Below are 16588 nucleotides of genomic sequence, written 5' to 3' on the forward strand. Positions count from 1 at the left end.
AAAGGCAGATTTTCTATGACAATATAATCAAAATGATGTTAGATTAATATTTAATATAATAATATTTTTATGTAATTATAAATTGAATGTCAAGGCTTTCTTTTAGGATAAGCCATTACATAAGATGAATGTTCATGGAAGTTTCTTATTTTTATAATTATTTGCGAAACTATATAGAATATATAGATCAACAGTAACAATGGCAAAAATGGTTAGGAGGAGGGTGTGATAGAACTTTGCAGAAGCCTCCTTTAGCACAAGAACTGCTACATAAACTGTTACATTTGGTTTCACTTGCAGATCCTGGAATACATTCTCCTATATGATTGTCTTGACAACATGTTACTTTTGAATCTCCAAAATCATCAGCTGCATGCCAATATCATATTATTGTATAACAAAATAATCTATACTATAGTTGTTAAATGCAACGTGATTACATAAATTAGTTACATAGACCAAATAAAATAATCAACACGTACATACAATTTATTATTCTACCGAAATTAATAAATAAGTAAGGTACAAACCTGAACAAACCACAAGGGCAACAAAGAGTAGAGCTACAATCATACTGATATTCTTCATGTCTTCCGAAGTTTTATTGAGATTCTAAAAAATAACCGAACTTAAGTATGTGCTTTGTATATATAAAAAAGTGTAAATATATTTCAATAATATGTTATTTTTTTGTTTTTTTTTTATTTTTAGAAAAGATAATTATTGGTTTTTAAAAGTAATTTAAATTTTAATTATTCAATACCTATGTGTCAAAATTCTTAAATCCTATTCGTCACTTTTGCTTAGGTGGCGAGTAAATTTTTTAATTCTAAAATAAATTATTAATCTAATTTTTTATTGGTCGAAATAATACCTTTTTTATGTGGCGCGCCAAATTCTCCCGAAAAATGCCTACTTTATTTATATATATTAGATTTTTATCCAAGTAATTAATTATATTACTCTATTTTTGCTATAAAATATTATTGTCAACATTTTTTTTAATTTATCAAATTTTAAGTTTTATTTATGTAATTTGTACTCTTATTTTACAGTTTTTCGAAAAATATTTATTTTATATTGGATTAAAATTTTCAAAAATTATATTTGCATTGTAGAAATTAGAATACTAGTTGTGTTTAACTTATAGTGTGAAAAAATGGATCGCTCATATTAATTTATCATGAAAATAATAAGGTAGTCATATTTCAAACGACCGTTGTAGAAACATCCTAAAATAAAAATCATTGTTTAATTATATAAAAGTCATAAGAGGTTAATTTTTTTAATTACTACCTCCGTTAACAGTTATTTGCGACAAAGGGAGGTAGCACAGACTCCTAGGCAATACTTTTAAAGCATGATTATTGAAAAATAAGGACCCTTGGTTAAGTATATATTAATTCTACTTAACAAAAAAAAACAAAAAAAAACAAAACCTATAACCACTGAAACCCAAAACCAGAACCACCACCAAAACCCACCGACAACCACCAGAACCACCCAACCTACTGACACTTAAAACCCAAAACCACCTCCAAAACTACCAAAACCCAACCACGAACCCAACCAAAGCCCCCAACATCCAACCACGAACCCAACAAACCACCCACAAACCCAGCAAATCACCAAGAACTTACCCAAAATCACCACTAACCAGACAAAACCACCCCAAACCCAATAAATTAACCAACACAAACCCATCAAACCACCACGAAACCCAATTAAATCAAAACCACCACGAATTGAATTACTCCCAATTAAGCCACCACAACAAAACCATATTTGAAACCCCTAAAACCACCCCCCACAAAATCATGCCACCCCAACGAACCAGATCTGAAACCCATCCCCACAAAACTCACGCAACCCTCACAAACCTACGACCAAAACCTAAACCCAAACCCATGAATTCGGACCCACAATCAGACCCACAAACTTGGACCCAAACCCACGAACTTGGACCCACGACCAGACGAACCCAAACCCAAACCCAAATCGCAAGAGGAGAGAGAAGGGGGAAGATGAACAAAAATGTAGGATTAGTGTCTGGAGATCTCAATTGAAGAAGAGTTAGGGAGTTGAATGGTTTTGATGAAGATGTATGATTTTTTTGTGAAAATTATTACAATAATCAGATTCATTAGGTAAAGAGTTAAATTAGGTTAGTAATTTAATTAGATGTCTAAGTTGTTTAAGTAAGGGTAATATGGTCATTTTGTTGGAAAAAAGTTACTAAGAATGGAAAGAAAAAAATTGTCGCACCTAATAGATAGCAACCAAAAATGGAAAATGTTGCAAATAACTGTTAATGCAGTGCAGGTAGTATTTTGTTTACTAAAATTATTAATATACTTGTTTCGGGTGTTTTTTGGATTTCCTAGGATACTGGTCACGCTCTCCTGGCAACGAGACGGTCCCACCTGCAAAATAACGAATATTCCGGTAAACGGAATATTCGCCTCCGACGATCAAGTTAGTAATCAGAACGGAAAAGGCTAGAGAGAGAAAGTAGAGAGAAGTTGGAGCTAATTAATGCTCTGTTGTGTATACCAATGACTTGAAAAAATCCCCCTCCCATCATAAATGATTGGGGTATTTATAGGGGTGGGGCTCGTGCCCCTTTTAGGGTTTGTACCCTAGATTGGCGTGGCGTGATTGGCTTCAATCAGTGAATGCCACGTGTTGCCTTGGGGGCGCCGTTTTACGGCTTTCATTGGTTTCTCTCGGGATTTAGGCCCTGACGTTGTTAGGGCTTTTTGGTGTGCTGATTAAAGAGGGAACACATGCCCTAAACACATGTCATCTTCTCATGACGACACGTGTCACCCTCTGACTGGGCCACGTGTCGCTACAAGATTGGCCTGAGACCTTAAGGGCTCTGAATTGCGTGGCATCTTCCCATGGGGACACGTGTCACCCTATAACTGGGCCACGTGTCACTATAGGATTGGTCCACGTATACGAGGTATTTTTACCCTCAACAATACTGGTTAATATAAATATTAAAGGTCACTATGTTAAATAAAATTAGGGTCACTATATTTAACATAACATCGTACTTCAATTTTACAATAATATTAAAAGTCACACAAATTTTATTAAAGGTTACCATTCTAAAATCTATATACTACCTCCGTTAACCATTATTTGCAATTTTGGGGAGAGGAACGGACTCCAATGCAAAACTTCTTAATGGTGCTTAACAAAAAGTAAGGGTATGTCATTAATATTTAATCAATCCAAATCCTAAAAAAAAATGAAAGAACCATCCAGCGTCCCAGCCACCGAAACCACCGACAACCTCCACGAACACACACCAAAACCCAGATCGGCGACCACCCTCCAAAACCCACCGACGGAACCACCAAAACCCACCCACAAAACCCAGAACCTGCGAAAATGACCCACCCACCCACCTACGAAACCCCCCCACCCACCTACGAAACCCACCAACCCACCAGAACCCAGAACCTACGAAACCTACCCACCCACCGAAAACGACCACCTATGAAAACCACCCACCGAGAACGACCACCCACTGAAATCCACCCACCGAAAATGACCAACCCACCAGAAACTAAACCCCTAACTCGAACCCAGAATCACAACCCACCCCAATTCGAACCCAAAACCACCTAAGAAATCGCCACACCCACCGAATACCCATCCAACCCACTGACAACAGCCTACGTCGTCTTCTTCTTCGTCGTACCAGATCTGGAATGAGTTTGAAGGAGGAGGGAGAAAGGTAATGGGGAAGATGAAGAAGGTGAAAAATTAGGGTATGAATGAGGAGAAATTGGATGATTTTGAATTAGTTTGGTTGATTTCAATGAGTTATTGGGGGAGATGAATTAAATTTGATAGGAGCAGTAAGATTAATTAGGTTAGATTATTAGATAATTAATCATGTCTTTAAGAATATAATTGATGTTATAAAGTTTTAAGTAAGGGTATTTTTGTAATTTTATTAATTTTTTTACTAAATATGGAAAGGTTTGGAAATGTTGCACATAATCTTTAGCGTCCATTTTTGGTAAAAGTTGCAGATAATAATGGTTAACGGAGGTAGTACTATACAAAAACAGGGCACACTAGCTCCATGGCTGCCACGTGTCCTTGTTTTAGGTTTTTTTATTTTTATTATTTTTCATCCCCACATTATTCCTATGGCTACTAACACCATTCCTAATGATGTTGAAGTTAATTGTGCTATGTTATCAACCTCACTAATATTATCAAACTCAATTCAACCAATTATTTATCCTGAAAAATTCAACTTGATGAGACTATACTTGTGGATATGACCTTTTCAACTTTCTTCATGGATCTCACCCTGGCCTCCTCCATCCATATCTTTTATATTTAAGTCAAGTTTATATTATGGATTAGTAAAAGATATAATTGTTTATATATTAAATGTAGATTATCACTCATATATATTAATGTGTATAAATTATATATCTTATTTTAAAAAATATAATATGGATTACTACCTCCACTTTGTTATGTGTAACATTTAAATGATCCCCGATTCACTATTTTAACCATTATATATATATATATATATATATATATATATATATATATATATATATATATATATATATATATATATATATAGTTGTGCGTGCATTAATTTAAATTATACAAAGTTGATATATTGAAAATTTATAAAATTTTAATCTAATAAGATCAAACTTGATAATAATGTGCTTTCTAGCTTATATTTAAACATTTAGACATGTTGTGAATTGTAAATAGCTTATAAATATATGTGTGTGTTTTCTCTACAAAAAATATATGTGAATTGTGATACAATTATAATGACTTTACTAATTTTCTACCATATGATTTTAGGTATAGCAGACTTAATTTTTAACAAAAAATTATACATGCTATATAATTCATTTGTTATAATATTTTGTTACAAAACTCCTAAACACAAAATCTTTTAATTATTATAACAAGATTTTAAACTTTTGCTAAACATATAAACAAACCATTTATTCGACGACAACAAAAGTCACAACACACTCATGCATAACATTTACAAATTGTAAAAAAGTTGATTGATATATAAAATATATAATTCTATATAAAGTATAGGAAAATTTGCAAATTGTAGCCATTTAAAGTTCGTATTTTGCAAATTGCAGCCATTTAAATTTTTTTTTGCAAATTGCAGCCCAAAAGTTCATATAAATTATAAATTGCAGCCCGATTCAACTTTTTCATTGGTTTACAAGTTGAAAAATTTTCGATTAAGGTTTTAGGGGCCATTTTAGTTCTTATGGGACCGAATTGAGCTCGGAATTAGCAAAAAAAAATAACGCAAGTATCTCGTTTTGCGTAACAAAAGTGTATCGATTTGTGGAAAACTGTAAATATGAGACACTTACGTTATTTTTTTGCTAATTCCGAGCTCAATTCGGGCCCTTAAGGGCTAAAATGACCCCTAAAACCTTAACCGAAGATTTTTCAACATGTAAATCAATGAAAAAATTGAATCGGGCTGCAATTTACAATTTATACGAACTTTTGGGCTGCAATTTACAAAAAAAAATTAAATGGCTGCAATTTGCAAAATACGAACTTTCAATGGCTGCAATTTGCAAATTTTCCTAAAGTATAATTCTCATTTTTAAATACAGAGTTCGACACTAATTTTTACTCCTTTCTTTGTATTAAAACTGACACATTAGACTTTTTTTTTTTGTTTCACTATCTATAATATTAACATTGATTGTAGTTTATTTATTTTACTTATATATATATATATATATATATATATATATATATATATATATATACACACTAAATTTATATTTTTTTATATTTTATCATTTTAAGTTGTTAAATAGATATTGACGTAAGGTTTTATAATTAAAAAGAATATAATTTTGTATTGATATTTAACTACATAAAAACTAAGTCAAACTATTGCGTCGACATGTATGCAAAGTTTGATTGTGTTAGTTATTCATCAATGTGGCAAGCCACCATAGGATTACTCACTTAGTGTTATATGGGTCACTCAATTAGTGATATAGAGCTTACTATTTTTTTATTTTTTGTAGGAAAATATTGGGCTTACTTATTAGTAAGTGTACGTTATAATGGTTAGTCTGTGAGTGTTGTAGGGGATACTTTATTTGTTAATTATTTAGGAGCAACTCAATAAATATAACAAGGGGCTACTCTAATCTGTTAGTAAAATAGGAGTTAACTTGTCGGTGTCATAGGCGTTACCATTTCTTTTTACAAGCGGCCACACGGTGTGCTAGTCGCATAGAAAATGCGTTGTATATTTTGTATATGTCGTCACGAGATTTTTTTGGTTCCCTCTAGGGTTTTTCCCTTGGGAGGGTTTCCCTAACCTCCATTGCTAGGTATTTTCAATTTCTTTGAAGGTTTTCCTTCTACCTTCTCCCTTTTCTCTCCATCTCTACCATCTCTTTTCCTCTTGGTCTCAGTTGTGAATCTTCGTAGGGGCTTCCACTGGTATTTTTACCGATGGTAAGCCCAAAAAACCTTTCAATTGCTTTCTATAAATAGATCTCATCCTTGTGATGATGATTTTTCTCCTGAGTTTATTTTCTTTTTGTGTTTGTTTGGTGAAAATTGAAGATCTAGGGTTTCATAATCTCTACGAGAATACAGAGGACCACATGAGTATTTTCACTCAAACAACTACACATCAGTGGATTTCAAGCCGAAATGAAGTTTTTTTATTAAGGCGATTGTTAATCAAATCTACGATGTATTTAGTTTTAAGGTGTATACTTATGTTGGAATTCTTGTTTTTTCTAGGAATCATATGTATGTGTCGTTTGGCTATATTTTATTAATGAAACCCCTTTTCTTCTTGTAATATTAAAATAAAATTAAAAATAAAAAAAGGTTAAGGGTAGTGTTTTAATTTAATTTTTATTTTTTACGAGTATGAGGGAAATTATTATTTAGTATCCTAATTACTACCTAAACAACTTGAAACTCTTTCTATTAATAATTATCTTTTTTTACATGCAAATTTTTAATCGCAAATATCTTTAATCTCTCTCTAGAAAATATTGTAAAAGTTTGATTTTACGAATAGAGAATAATTAAAAACTAAGTAATATCTTTTTACACATATGGATGCAAATTTTTGACGGAAAATTCTACGTATCTTTAATCCCTCTCTAACAAATATTATAAAAGTTCAATTTTAATAATGTACTCATCAAGATGAATAAAACTAAATCTTATATGACTGATTTCCCATAATTTTTAATAGTTAACCGATTATAAATGAGACTAACATTTTAAACAGAACGAGCATATTAATTAAACGCATAGGCAAAAGACTTATTTTGATCAATAAAAAACGAGATTTGTCATTTCTTTTTTTGAATTAAAAATTTATATTGTCACATAAGCAAATTAGTGAATAAGATTTGGAATTTTAAATTCAAGCGTCACGTAAAATAAATAAAACAACAAAAGATAACTTTAGTGTTAAAATTAAAATTATCTTATGATATTAGGAATTTTATCCATATATCTAATGAATGATCTTCATAAATATACAAATTTTTAATTAAATAGAATGATATACTAGAACCGTGCATCGCACGGGCTTACATCTAGTACATAATTATGACAGTCATATTTCAAACGACCACGGTAGAATTTAATTTTCATTTATTTTAACATAGCAACTTTTATTTTATTTAACAGAGTAACTTTTATTTTAACATGGTATCCTTTATTTTTACTAAGAAAATGACCGTGGTGACTCTAATATAAGTGGTTCACCATAAACTAATGTAAACCATGTATATTTAAGAGTTTGTATTAGATTAATAGACCAAATCGCTTGGTCCAACGATGTGGTGTAACCAGTATTAAATATCTTCGATGAATATGCCTCAAGTGTTATTCGTAATATAAGATCTTAACCAAGAGCATCAACTTGTCAACATACATACAACATACATGGTCTAGTTCCCCACCTAAAAATTGATAATTAGATTAGGAATTCAAAGATGGACCTACATGGAAAACAATGTATGCATGTGATCCACCATCTAGCAATTCCTTTTCCTAAGAAAAACAATTAGTTGTTGCAAGATTGATTAACTGTTATAATAATCAAACATACATATCGAATTGAATTTAGTGATACTTGTAATCTTGTATATAATTTTGAGCAAAACTTCTTTCATTGCAATTCGAACATATCTTATGCGGCCCTTTTTCATATCACAGTAATATATACATCATTCCTAGTTTCACGAGGGACTGTATAAATCTATTGTAGGCCTTACAGTCGTAGAAATGATTCTCATTTCAGTGTAGTTGATAAATTTACATATATTTTATTCGTAATAAATCTTCTAATAATTTATATTGGACGAAACTCAAATTAAACAACTTAACTAAAACTAATTCTACCAATCGGACACACTCATTTTACTCAACAAACGACGTAGTTTCAATAACAAAATCATAAAAATCTATAACATAAAAGTTTGAGGGTCAGAATATTCAAATCTTTTTTTAAAAAGTTAATAATTTACATAAACCTTAGAGATATTAGAGGGTAGAGAAAAATAGAGCATAAAACCAATTCTAAGAATCTAACCATTACATTAATTAGCTTATATACTTAAACTTGAGTTGAATCTTTGACATAATATATTGACCCAAAATTTTATATGAGGAGACGTGATAAATTATAAAATCAATCAATTATGTGACTCGAATTATTAGCTTAATCTTTTAATTGATTTAATACTTTGTCAGGATAAAAGGATTTTATCAAATGGACCTCAATGTTCCCAACTAGTAGCTAGGATCATATCAGACCAATTAAATATTCTGAAATTTCATGATATGTTTAATGCGCATGACCACTAATTCACACTACATGTCCTTGTAAGCATTAAATAATAATTATAAAGTTGAAATATGCTCAAAGAAGCAATAGCTATAGATAACGTACCGTTCTTATAAATCATTATACCAAAAAACCAAAAAAAAATAAAAAAATAAAAAATAAAATAAAATCTTATAAAGAAGCAAGAAAATAGTAGAATAGTAGCATTTGCTTTGTAAACAAACAAAAATACATGGAGTCCACAATTATAACAGAAGGCAGAGTTAATTATTTACAAGGTTTAAATATAGAAACAAGCTCCGTTAAAGATGAACAAGTCTTGAAAGAAGCTGATCCAACTTCGGCTCATGCTATTGGCAATGGTTAGTTTTACTCTTCTTAGTTAATTATCATAGACTATATCGATCATGCATGGTTAATAATAATATACGTAATTAACTAAGGATGATGAACGTACGTGGCGTTTCCATATATTATACAAGTACGAGTATTAAGTTATTAACTAAGGATGGTTATGGTAATATGTGTTGTTTATGGTGGCACAACCACTACAAGACGTGATTTTGGACCTTGTGGTTGTCGTCGTATGTAAATACGTAATACTTGTATACATCTAAGGTGGTTATGGTATATCTAAGGTGGTTATGGTAGTTGAGAGGTAATGTCTAAGGGAAATCTACCATTGCTCTATTATACTTTTATTTAAGCTCTATGTTAGTACATACAAAAAACTGTAGCTTCAAATATAAGCAAAGGAAAATTTGTGAAAAATCACCTTTAAAAATCGACTTTAAACTTTTAGGTTAGTTGTTTGTCATCCCATTTCTTATATTCGTCGTGCAAATTCTCCCCTTCGATATTTTTACAAATCTACTCCTAATTAATGCTTAGACTTGCATCACTAGGTAAAAATTCCTCTGTTTTTTTCTAAGACAATTTTGTCATGCAAAAAAATGCAGATTCATGGCAACAAGTTAGTTTGTTGCTCATAACGGGGTTCAATTGTGGATGGATACTATCCTTTTCAAATCTTATGATGGTACCCCTAGGTTGGACATGGGGTATCGTCGTGTTAGTTCTGATCGGGTTAGCCAGTGGCTATGCGAACTGGCTATTGGCAGGGTTTCATTTCATACAAGGCCAAAGATTCATTAGATACAGAGACATCATGGGGCATCTATTTGGTTAGTTTGCTCAAAAAAACTATAAGTATAAACTGTATTTTTCAAGTGTTTTATTTATATTTGGTTAGTTGTGCAGGGAAACATATGTACTATGTTACATGTTTTCTCCAATTTTCAACCTTTATTTTGGCAAACATGGGTTTCATCCTGCTAGGAGGCAGATCACTTAAGGTACAATTTTATTACTTACATCTAACCTCTGTGTTGTCTAGAGAATGTAGCGAACAATTTATTTCCGGACATTCTAGAAAATATGAAGCATTTTTTATGATTTTTAATATTAATTATTGATTGACAAAGTATATAGTTGGCGGCTCTGATCTAACTAAATGTTTTAAAAATATAAAAAACTAAAAGTTAGCAGATTAATGCGTAGATAAGATCCTTATACGATTTGTTGCTAATTGCATATCTTTGTGTTGCTTTAAATTTATAAATAATTAAGCTACTGCACCTAGTCCTAGACCTGTCAATTTCTGAACGTCCCAATTCCAAGTCCACTTTATTGAGAAAAAACCCGACCCGACCCAAATGACCCAAAATTGACCCAATTTAGCCCATTTATCATGATTAATAATGATCCAAGTAGTCCAAACTAGTTGAACCAAATGACCCAAACAACCCGAAATTTAACCAGAACCCTACCCGTTAACCCGAATAGACAGGTCTACACCAGTTCTCTTTGTAGTAGTAATGTAATATATACTCCGTATTTATTAGGTCACCTTACAATTAAGATTTAAGAGTAGCGTGTGAGTAGAGAACATGGGGTCATGACCTACTACAATGAATTAAGAAAACACATGCATTGCAGATGCTAATAACTATCCACCATTAACCACGGGATTTATGAAGAATCACTCCTCTTTGGCTGTGATGCATTTCTGGCAACTTATGGGTTATCTGTCCCTAAATAAAAAAATCTTATTTTCACTCAAAATCTTTATTTCAAAATAAATATTAACTTTTTAATTATCATTTAACCCTTAGGGCCTATTCTAATTGATTGAATTGATATTGGAGCTGAGCTGAACTGAATATTTTATGAGAGAATGAAATTAAGAACTGAACTGAAGTGAAAATAATCTAAAGAAAATAGGCCCTTAGTCCCTTACTATTCTTTTTTATACACTATTACTTAATCAAGGCCCATCTTAAGATTATATGAGCCATAGGAAAAACAATAGATTTGGGACCTTAAGATTTTTTATACTACATAAAAATATATCACTGCACGGTATATTTTCTTCGGCGTGTTTTTTATGCAGCTGACCAAACCGTGTAGCCGTCTAACACACACACTAAAATATTGACCGAGTAACTCCTGACTGACTAAAAAACCCCTTATCCCAACCACATATGAAACTTTGTGTATATTCTTTTAGTAATATAAATTTTTAATTGATTAATAAAAATTATTTCATGATAACCATTTTTGAAAAACATTTATTTATTTTATGGTTTAACAACAAAATTTACAATTGCTCATCACAAAAAAAAAAAAAAAAAAAAAAAAAAAAAAAAAAAAATTGAGGTGGGGTATGCTAGCAAGCATAGTGTTCTGCTCATCAATTTGATTATTAAAAGCTTCAAGTAGTAGATACTCGTAGTTATTGTTTATTATCAGAAAAGTAAAGCTTGTATTTGTTCATCAATTGGCTCTTTGTGTTAATGACATGTCATTGGCGTCTTGATTAATGCTTGTATGAGTTGTTGTACCCTGAAATTGAACGATTGTTGGAGAACGAAAATTCAAAAAGCTACGCATTACTTCCCACGGAAAACGACATGAATTAATTTTTTACTCAACTGAAAACTAGATCACATCCCCCCCCCCTCCTTCCGGTCATCGGCGTAGGCCATTGCACTCCCTACCTACGCTCAAGGCCGGGCTAGATTTATCACAAAGTCTTATATGTGGCTGGCCACACGGTGTGACCATCCATCATAAATTCATAATGATTACTTTCAGGGGCGGACCTTCTTTGTGGCTGGTCGGGGCACGACCCCCTTAATTTTTCTAAGTTATTGGTTTTAACTAATATAATGAATAATAATTACACTTAAAAAGTTATGGTATAGTGGTTAAGTATTGTTATATTTTAGCAAAAGGTCCAAGGGCGTTACTTGTTCAGCTTTATAGGTGTTACTTAGGAGTTACTTGGTCAGTATTAAAGGGGTCACTGGGTGAGTGTTATAGGGATTACTTTTGATTAATGAAATCCCAGTATTCATCTTTTTTTAATATTCACTTTCCAACCAAACATCTCGATGTATCTTTTTAGTTTGTTGATGCAAGACAATAGTTATCACCAATATTATTATATGTTAATCATGATGAATTCTTTTTTTCAATTTATCCATTATTGAATTCTCTAACAATGGTTTTTCATTCAACAGGAAATAAATTTGGTGTTTAGTGACACAACAATGAGGCTCCAGTGTTTCATCATAATCACAGCAATAGTTTACTTCCTCTTTTCTTTTACCGTACCAAACCTCTCTGCCCTGAGAATTTGGTTAGGAGCCGCAACAATCCTCACTTTCACTTACATCGGAGTCATTCTCGTAGCAGCAGTCTGTGATGGTATGCTGTCAAATTTGTAAAATTGCATCTGCATAAACACGTAAAAATTGTCACAACTCTATGTGCATATATTAATATATAACATTAACATACCAAAAAGGTGCGCGTTTTGTGTCTTACTTGTTACTTGACCTAGCAAGGAATGTGTTTGTGCACACGTACACACGTGACTAATTTTAATTTACTCCCTAAATGCGTATTTCAAGACAAGTTATTAATGTATACACTCTTATAGGAAAATCTAATAAACATAGAGACTACGAAGTGAAGGGAAGCACAATCAATAAGGTGTTCAATGCCGTAGGTGCGATATCAACCATCGTACTAAGCAACAATTCGGGCTTGTTACCTGAATTACAGGTCTAAACTTCTCCTCATAATTTTTAAAGGGACAATCATAATATTTACTAATCATACAAATCAAATGAAGTCCTAGACGACGAAAACGTTATTTAAAATAGCTAAAATAATGATCATTTTGGTGTTTATTTGTACACGGTGCAGTCTACCCTACGGAAGCCGGTTGTCAAAAACATGAGAAAAGCAGTGTATGCACAATTTACTCTAGGTGTCATGGGATATAATGGTGTTGCTCTAGTTGGATATTGGGCTTACGGTTCGGATGTGCCGGATTATCTCCCTAAGGCACTAAGCGGGCCTAAATGGGCGAAAATCCTGATCAACTCTGCTGTATTTCTTACTAATGTCATCTCACAACATGTATGTACAATTTATATTATCGCGTCTATCTATAAGAATTCACTTAAGCTAATAATCTAAATTAAGTCATAACAAACTTTATATTATTATTGCATACATACATTTTCAGATGTTTTTCCAACCAGTTCATGAGGCCTTAGATACCAGATTTTTGAAAGCAGAGGAGGGTGTATACTCGAAAGAGAATTTGAAAAGGCGGTTCCTCCTACGAGCAATTCTCTTCACCGGAACTACTGTGGTGGCAGCAGCATTACCTTTCATGGGATATTTCATAAACCTCTTGGGATCATTCACACTTGTTACATTAACATTTATATTTCCGAGTATGATCTTCATCAAGGTAATTATTTAAATTTTAGGCCCTTATAATGTAAATTGTGTTCATAATGTTAACACATTATTTTTATTTCTTTGATAAATTAAATGTTATTGTACTCTAAATTAATGGTACAGGTTAAGGGAAAATCGGCTAGGATTGGACAAAAGGCATGGCATTGGACTATCATTTTCATATTTTCTTTAGTTGCAGTGGCAACTACAATATCTTCATTCAGATTAATAATAAACAATGTTAGAAGCTACCATTTTTTTGCGGATCAATAATAATATTGAATTACATAAGTTATACATACAGTAGTCCGCGTTGGTCTAGTAGTTGGTTCTACACCCTCTCCAGCTATGGCTGATACCAAATTATCGCCTTTCCATGGAGTGTTACACGGGGTGCTTGTGTCGCGCTTGCACAGGGTACCAGTGTACATTGGAAGAAGACTTGAAAAATTTCAAGTAAGCCGAGTGATTTGTCAATTATGTTTTTTTTATAACAGCCATTTTAAGGCTATTGAACTTTTTGGTACGTTGTAATATCTATATCTATTGAAATTATGTAGGCTTTGATTTTTCTTTACCATAAATGTATATATGGCATGTCATGATTTTATAATAATGCATCAAATAAGCCAAGTTACCTTCTTTTTATTAAGTACAAAATAGAGATAATCAGTCCTTTGTGTTAAAACTTTTTATTCTAACAAATTAAATTTCAATACAATACTACAACTATTAATAATTTTCTTATTTGTATTGCTTCATATAATCCTATCAAGCATGTACAAACCTAATCCATTGAGCTGTGCTAGGAATCCCTCCATTGACAAGAAAGAGCATGTAATACCCGGATGGTGCAACATTCGCCGAAGGGGGTGCTTCAACCACGGCATCAACCCACCCACCGTCATCTTCCAAAACTTTCGAGCTTTTTAACTTTAAAAGCCTTTGGTTCATTGAAACTGAATGTGTTGTAAAAGGAGGTGCATACGCGTTAAATTCCACCTTATCATTCAACTTTCTCCCTAGCCAAAACGTTACATGAAACTTCTCTCCGTACCTTATGTTAACAGTCTCATTACCATTATACACATTATTATTTATGGAACTCGTACGAGACTTTGTAGGGTGGAACCCGTGGCCTTTCTCTCTAGACATGCTTCTAGGACGCGTACTTATGATGCGTCCTCCAAGATTAGTGTTACTAGGCGGTCTACTTACGTGGTGTACTCCAATGTTGCTATGTTTTTTAGATGTGTTACTAGGCCTTAAGTGTTGATTTTTACCACTCTTACTCTCCTTGAAATTGTTATTACCGCGATGAAATTGATTCCTACTCGCTATAGAAATGTTACTAGGCCTTACCGAGTGAAACCTATGATCGGTATATTGTGGAGCAAAGGCTTGTAACTTAAGCTCCGTAGGGTACCGTACATTGTGGTACACATACCTTTCATTAGGGTTACTCCCTCCAATTAGTACCCTCCCATCAGGCAAAAGAATGGCCGAAGAATGATACATTCGCGCTACATTTGTTTCTTGGAGAACCAAAAACCTCTTGCCTAAAGGCTTCTTAGGCCTATAGAGGAACGGGTTGTGTGCAGGGCGGTCAGCATTGTTCCACCCTCCAGCCCCGGCTTGCGCGCCATTAATCAATAAGACATGTCCGGTAGGGAGGATCACCATGTCCATTAAAAGCCGAGGATGAGGCATATCCTCCATAAACCACTTATTTTTATGTCCTGTTATTTCCATTCTTCCACAACTCTTTAACCCTTCCAAGTACTGCCCTCCGCGTGCTGCAGTGTAGGCTCCCTCGGCTGCACCCCCACAGATCATAACCACGACTTTTTGAAACCCATCGCGGTGGTCTAGTGGTAGGATGACCGAGGATCCGGAGCTAGGGTAGCTCCTGGATCCTCCACCAGGCATCCGCGGGTAGGTCTTGACCACACGATCAAGCCTATAGTTGAACAAAATCGAGTCTCGATTTGCAAAGATAAATAGATGACCATCCGAGGAAAGATGAAGGAAAGGGTAGAGATTATTACCTCCTTCAGATCTATTATAAGTATTGTGTAGAAAAGGTAGAGTATATGAAGCTAATCCAGAAGATTTTCTTGGAACAAATTCATAGGAGAAAACATTTTTACCTCCTACTACTATAACTCTTTCCTTTTCACCAGGTAATAATTGATTTGAAGCATACCATCGATTCTTTGCTAGCTTCGCCTTCGAAAGCCTCCAATCGCATCTACCATCACCACAAGGCTCAAACTGTCGGATCTTCTTGTACCCGTTTGCGTACCCACCCGTTTGAAGGAGAGTCCCGTTGCTTAGGAACGAGCCCGAGGAGCAAAACGGGTCGGACTCGATTTTCAATGGTCTTAATGAGTTGGTATCTATGTGATACTCTACTGAGTGAGCAAAGCATGAGGAGTCCCTTAAGTCATTGGCATGGTTTTGGTGGCATTCTCCACCGTGTGATCGGTGGCTAAGGAGGTACGCCGAGGGTCCGGTCCCGGTTTGATCGAATATTAAGATGGTGTTCATATGGGTTAAAGCCATGTGCATGGCTACCACCCCAACATTGTCCCTTAGAAGTTGCCATTCTCCTTGTTTTCCTATTGGATTGGTAACTCTAATGCTAATACATGGGTGAATTGAAAGGGAAAATAATGTAATAAAAATTATTGCTAAGAATGTTATAAATTTTTGTGCCATGAGAAATGAAAGAGTCAGTGACAAACAGACTTGAGTGCGTGTTTGAAGTGTGAGTAGAAAGTTAAGTATACTGAATTCGTTAGCAGTGTTTATATACTTAGAAAACTATGCATAATTTTTAGGAGGTCATGCAATCAAGAGGGGCCAATTGATTAGGCT

The 16588-nt window shown here is 33.5% G+C and overlaps 2 protein-coding genes across 2 annotated transcripts; one reads left to right on the top strand and one right to left on the bottom strand.

The window, feature by feature from the left end:
- Nucleotides 1-8992: 8992 nt before the first annotated feature.
- On the top strand, nucleotides 8993-14285 carry LOC110715680 (proline transporter 2-like). The gene is made up of 8 exons (XM_021894284.1): nucleotides 8993-9249; nucleotides 9847-10071; nucleotides 10148-10242; nucleotides 12472-12658; nucleotides 12894-13018; nucleotides 13163-13378; nucleotides 13488-13718; nucleotides 13832-14285. Exons 1-8 carry the CDS (start codon nucleotides 9120-9122, stop codon nucleotides 13979-13981), a joined length of 1359 nt encoding a protein of 452 aa, XP_021749976.1. The 5' UTR covers nucleotides 8993-9119; the 3' UTR covers nucleotides 13982-14285.
- Nucleotides 14200-16548, bottom strand: LOC110715679 (aldehyde oxidase GLOX-like). Its single transcript, XM_021894283.1, has one exon. It carries the CDS (start codon nucleotides 16427-16429, stop codon nucleotides 14480-14482), a length of 1950 nt encoding a protein of 649 aa, XP_021749975.1. The 5' UTR covers nucleotides 16430-16548; the 3' UTR covers nucleotides 14200-14479.
- Between the last annotated feature and the right edge of the window lie 40 nt (nucleotides 16549-16588).

This window comes from Chenopodium quinoa, unplaced genomic scaffold (genome assembly GCF_001683475.1).
Source record: "Chenopodium quinoa cultivar QQ74 unplaced genomic scaffold, ASM168347v1, whole genome shotgun sequence".
Classification (NCBI taxonomy): Eukaryota; Viridiplantae; Streptophyta; class Magnoliopsida; order Caryophyllales; family Amaranthaceae; genus Chenopodium; species Chenopodium quinoa.

Coding starts and splice junctions, on each gene's coding strand:
- LOC110715680 (XM_021894284.1), top strand. CDS start 9,120: ATGGAGTCCACAATTATAACAGAAGGCAGAGTTAATTATTTACAAGGT. Junction 9,250..9,846: donor GGCTCATGCTATTGGCAATG/GTTAGTTTTACT, acceptor AAAAAAATGCAG/ATTCATGGCAACAAGTTAGT. Junction 10,072..10,147: donor CATCATGGGGCATCTATTTG/GTTAGTTTGCTC, acceptor TTAGTTGTGCAG/GGAAACATATGTACTATGTT.
- LOC110715679 (XM_021894283.1), bottom strand. CDS start 16,429: ATGGCACAAAAATTTATAACATTCTTAGCAATAATTTTTATTACATTA.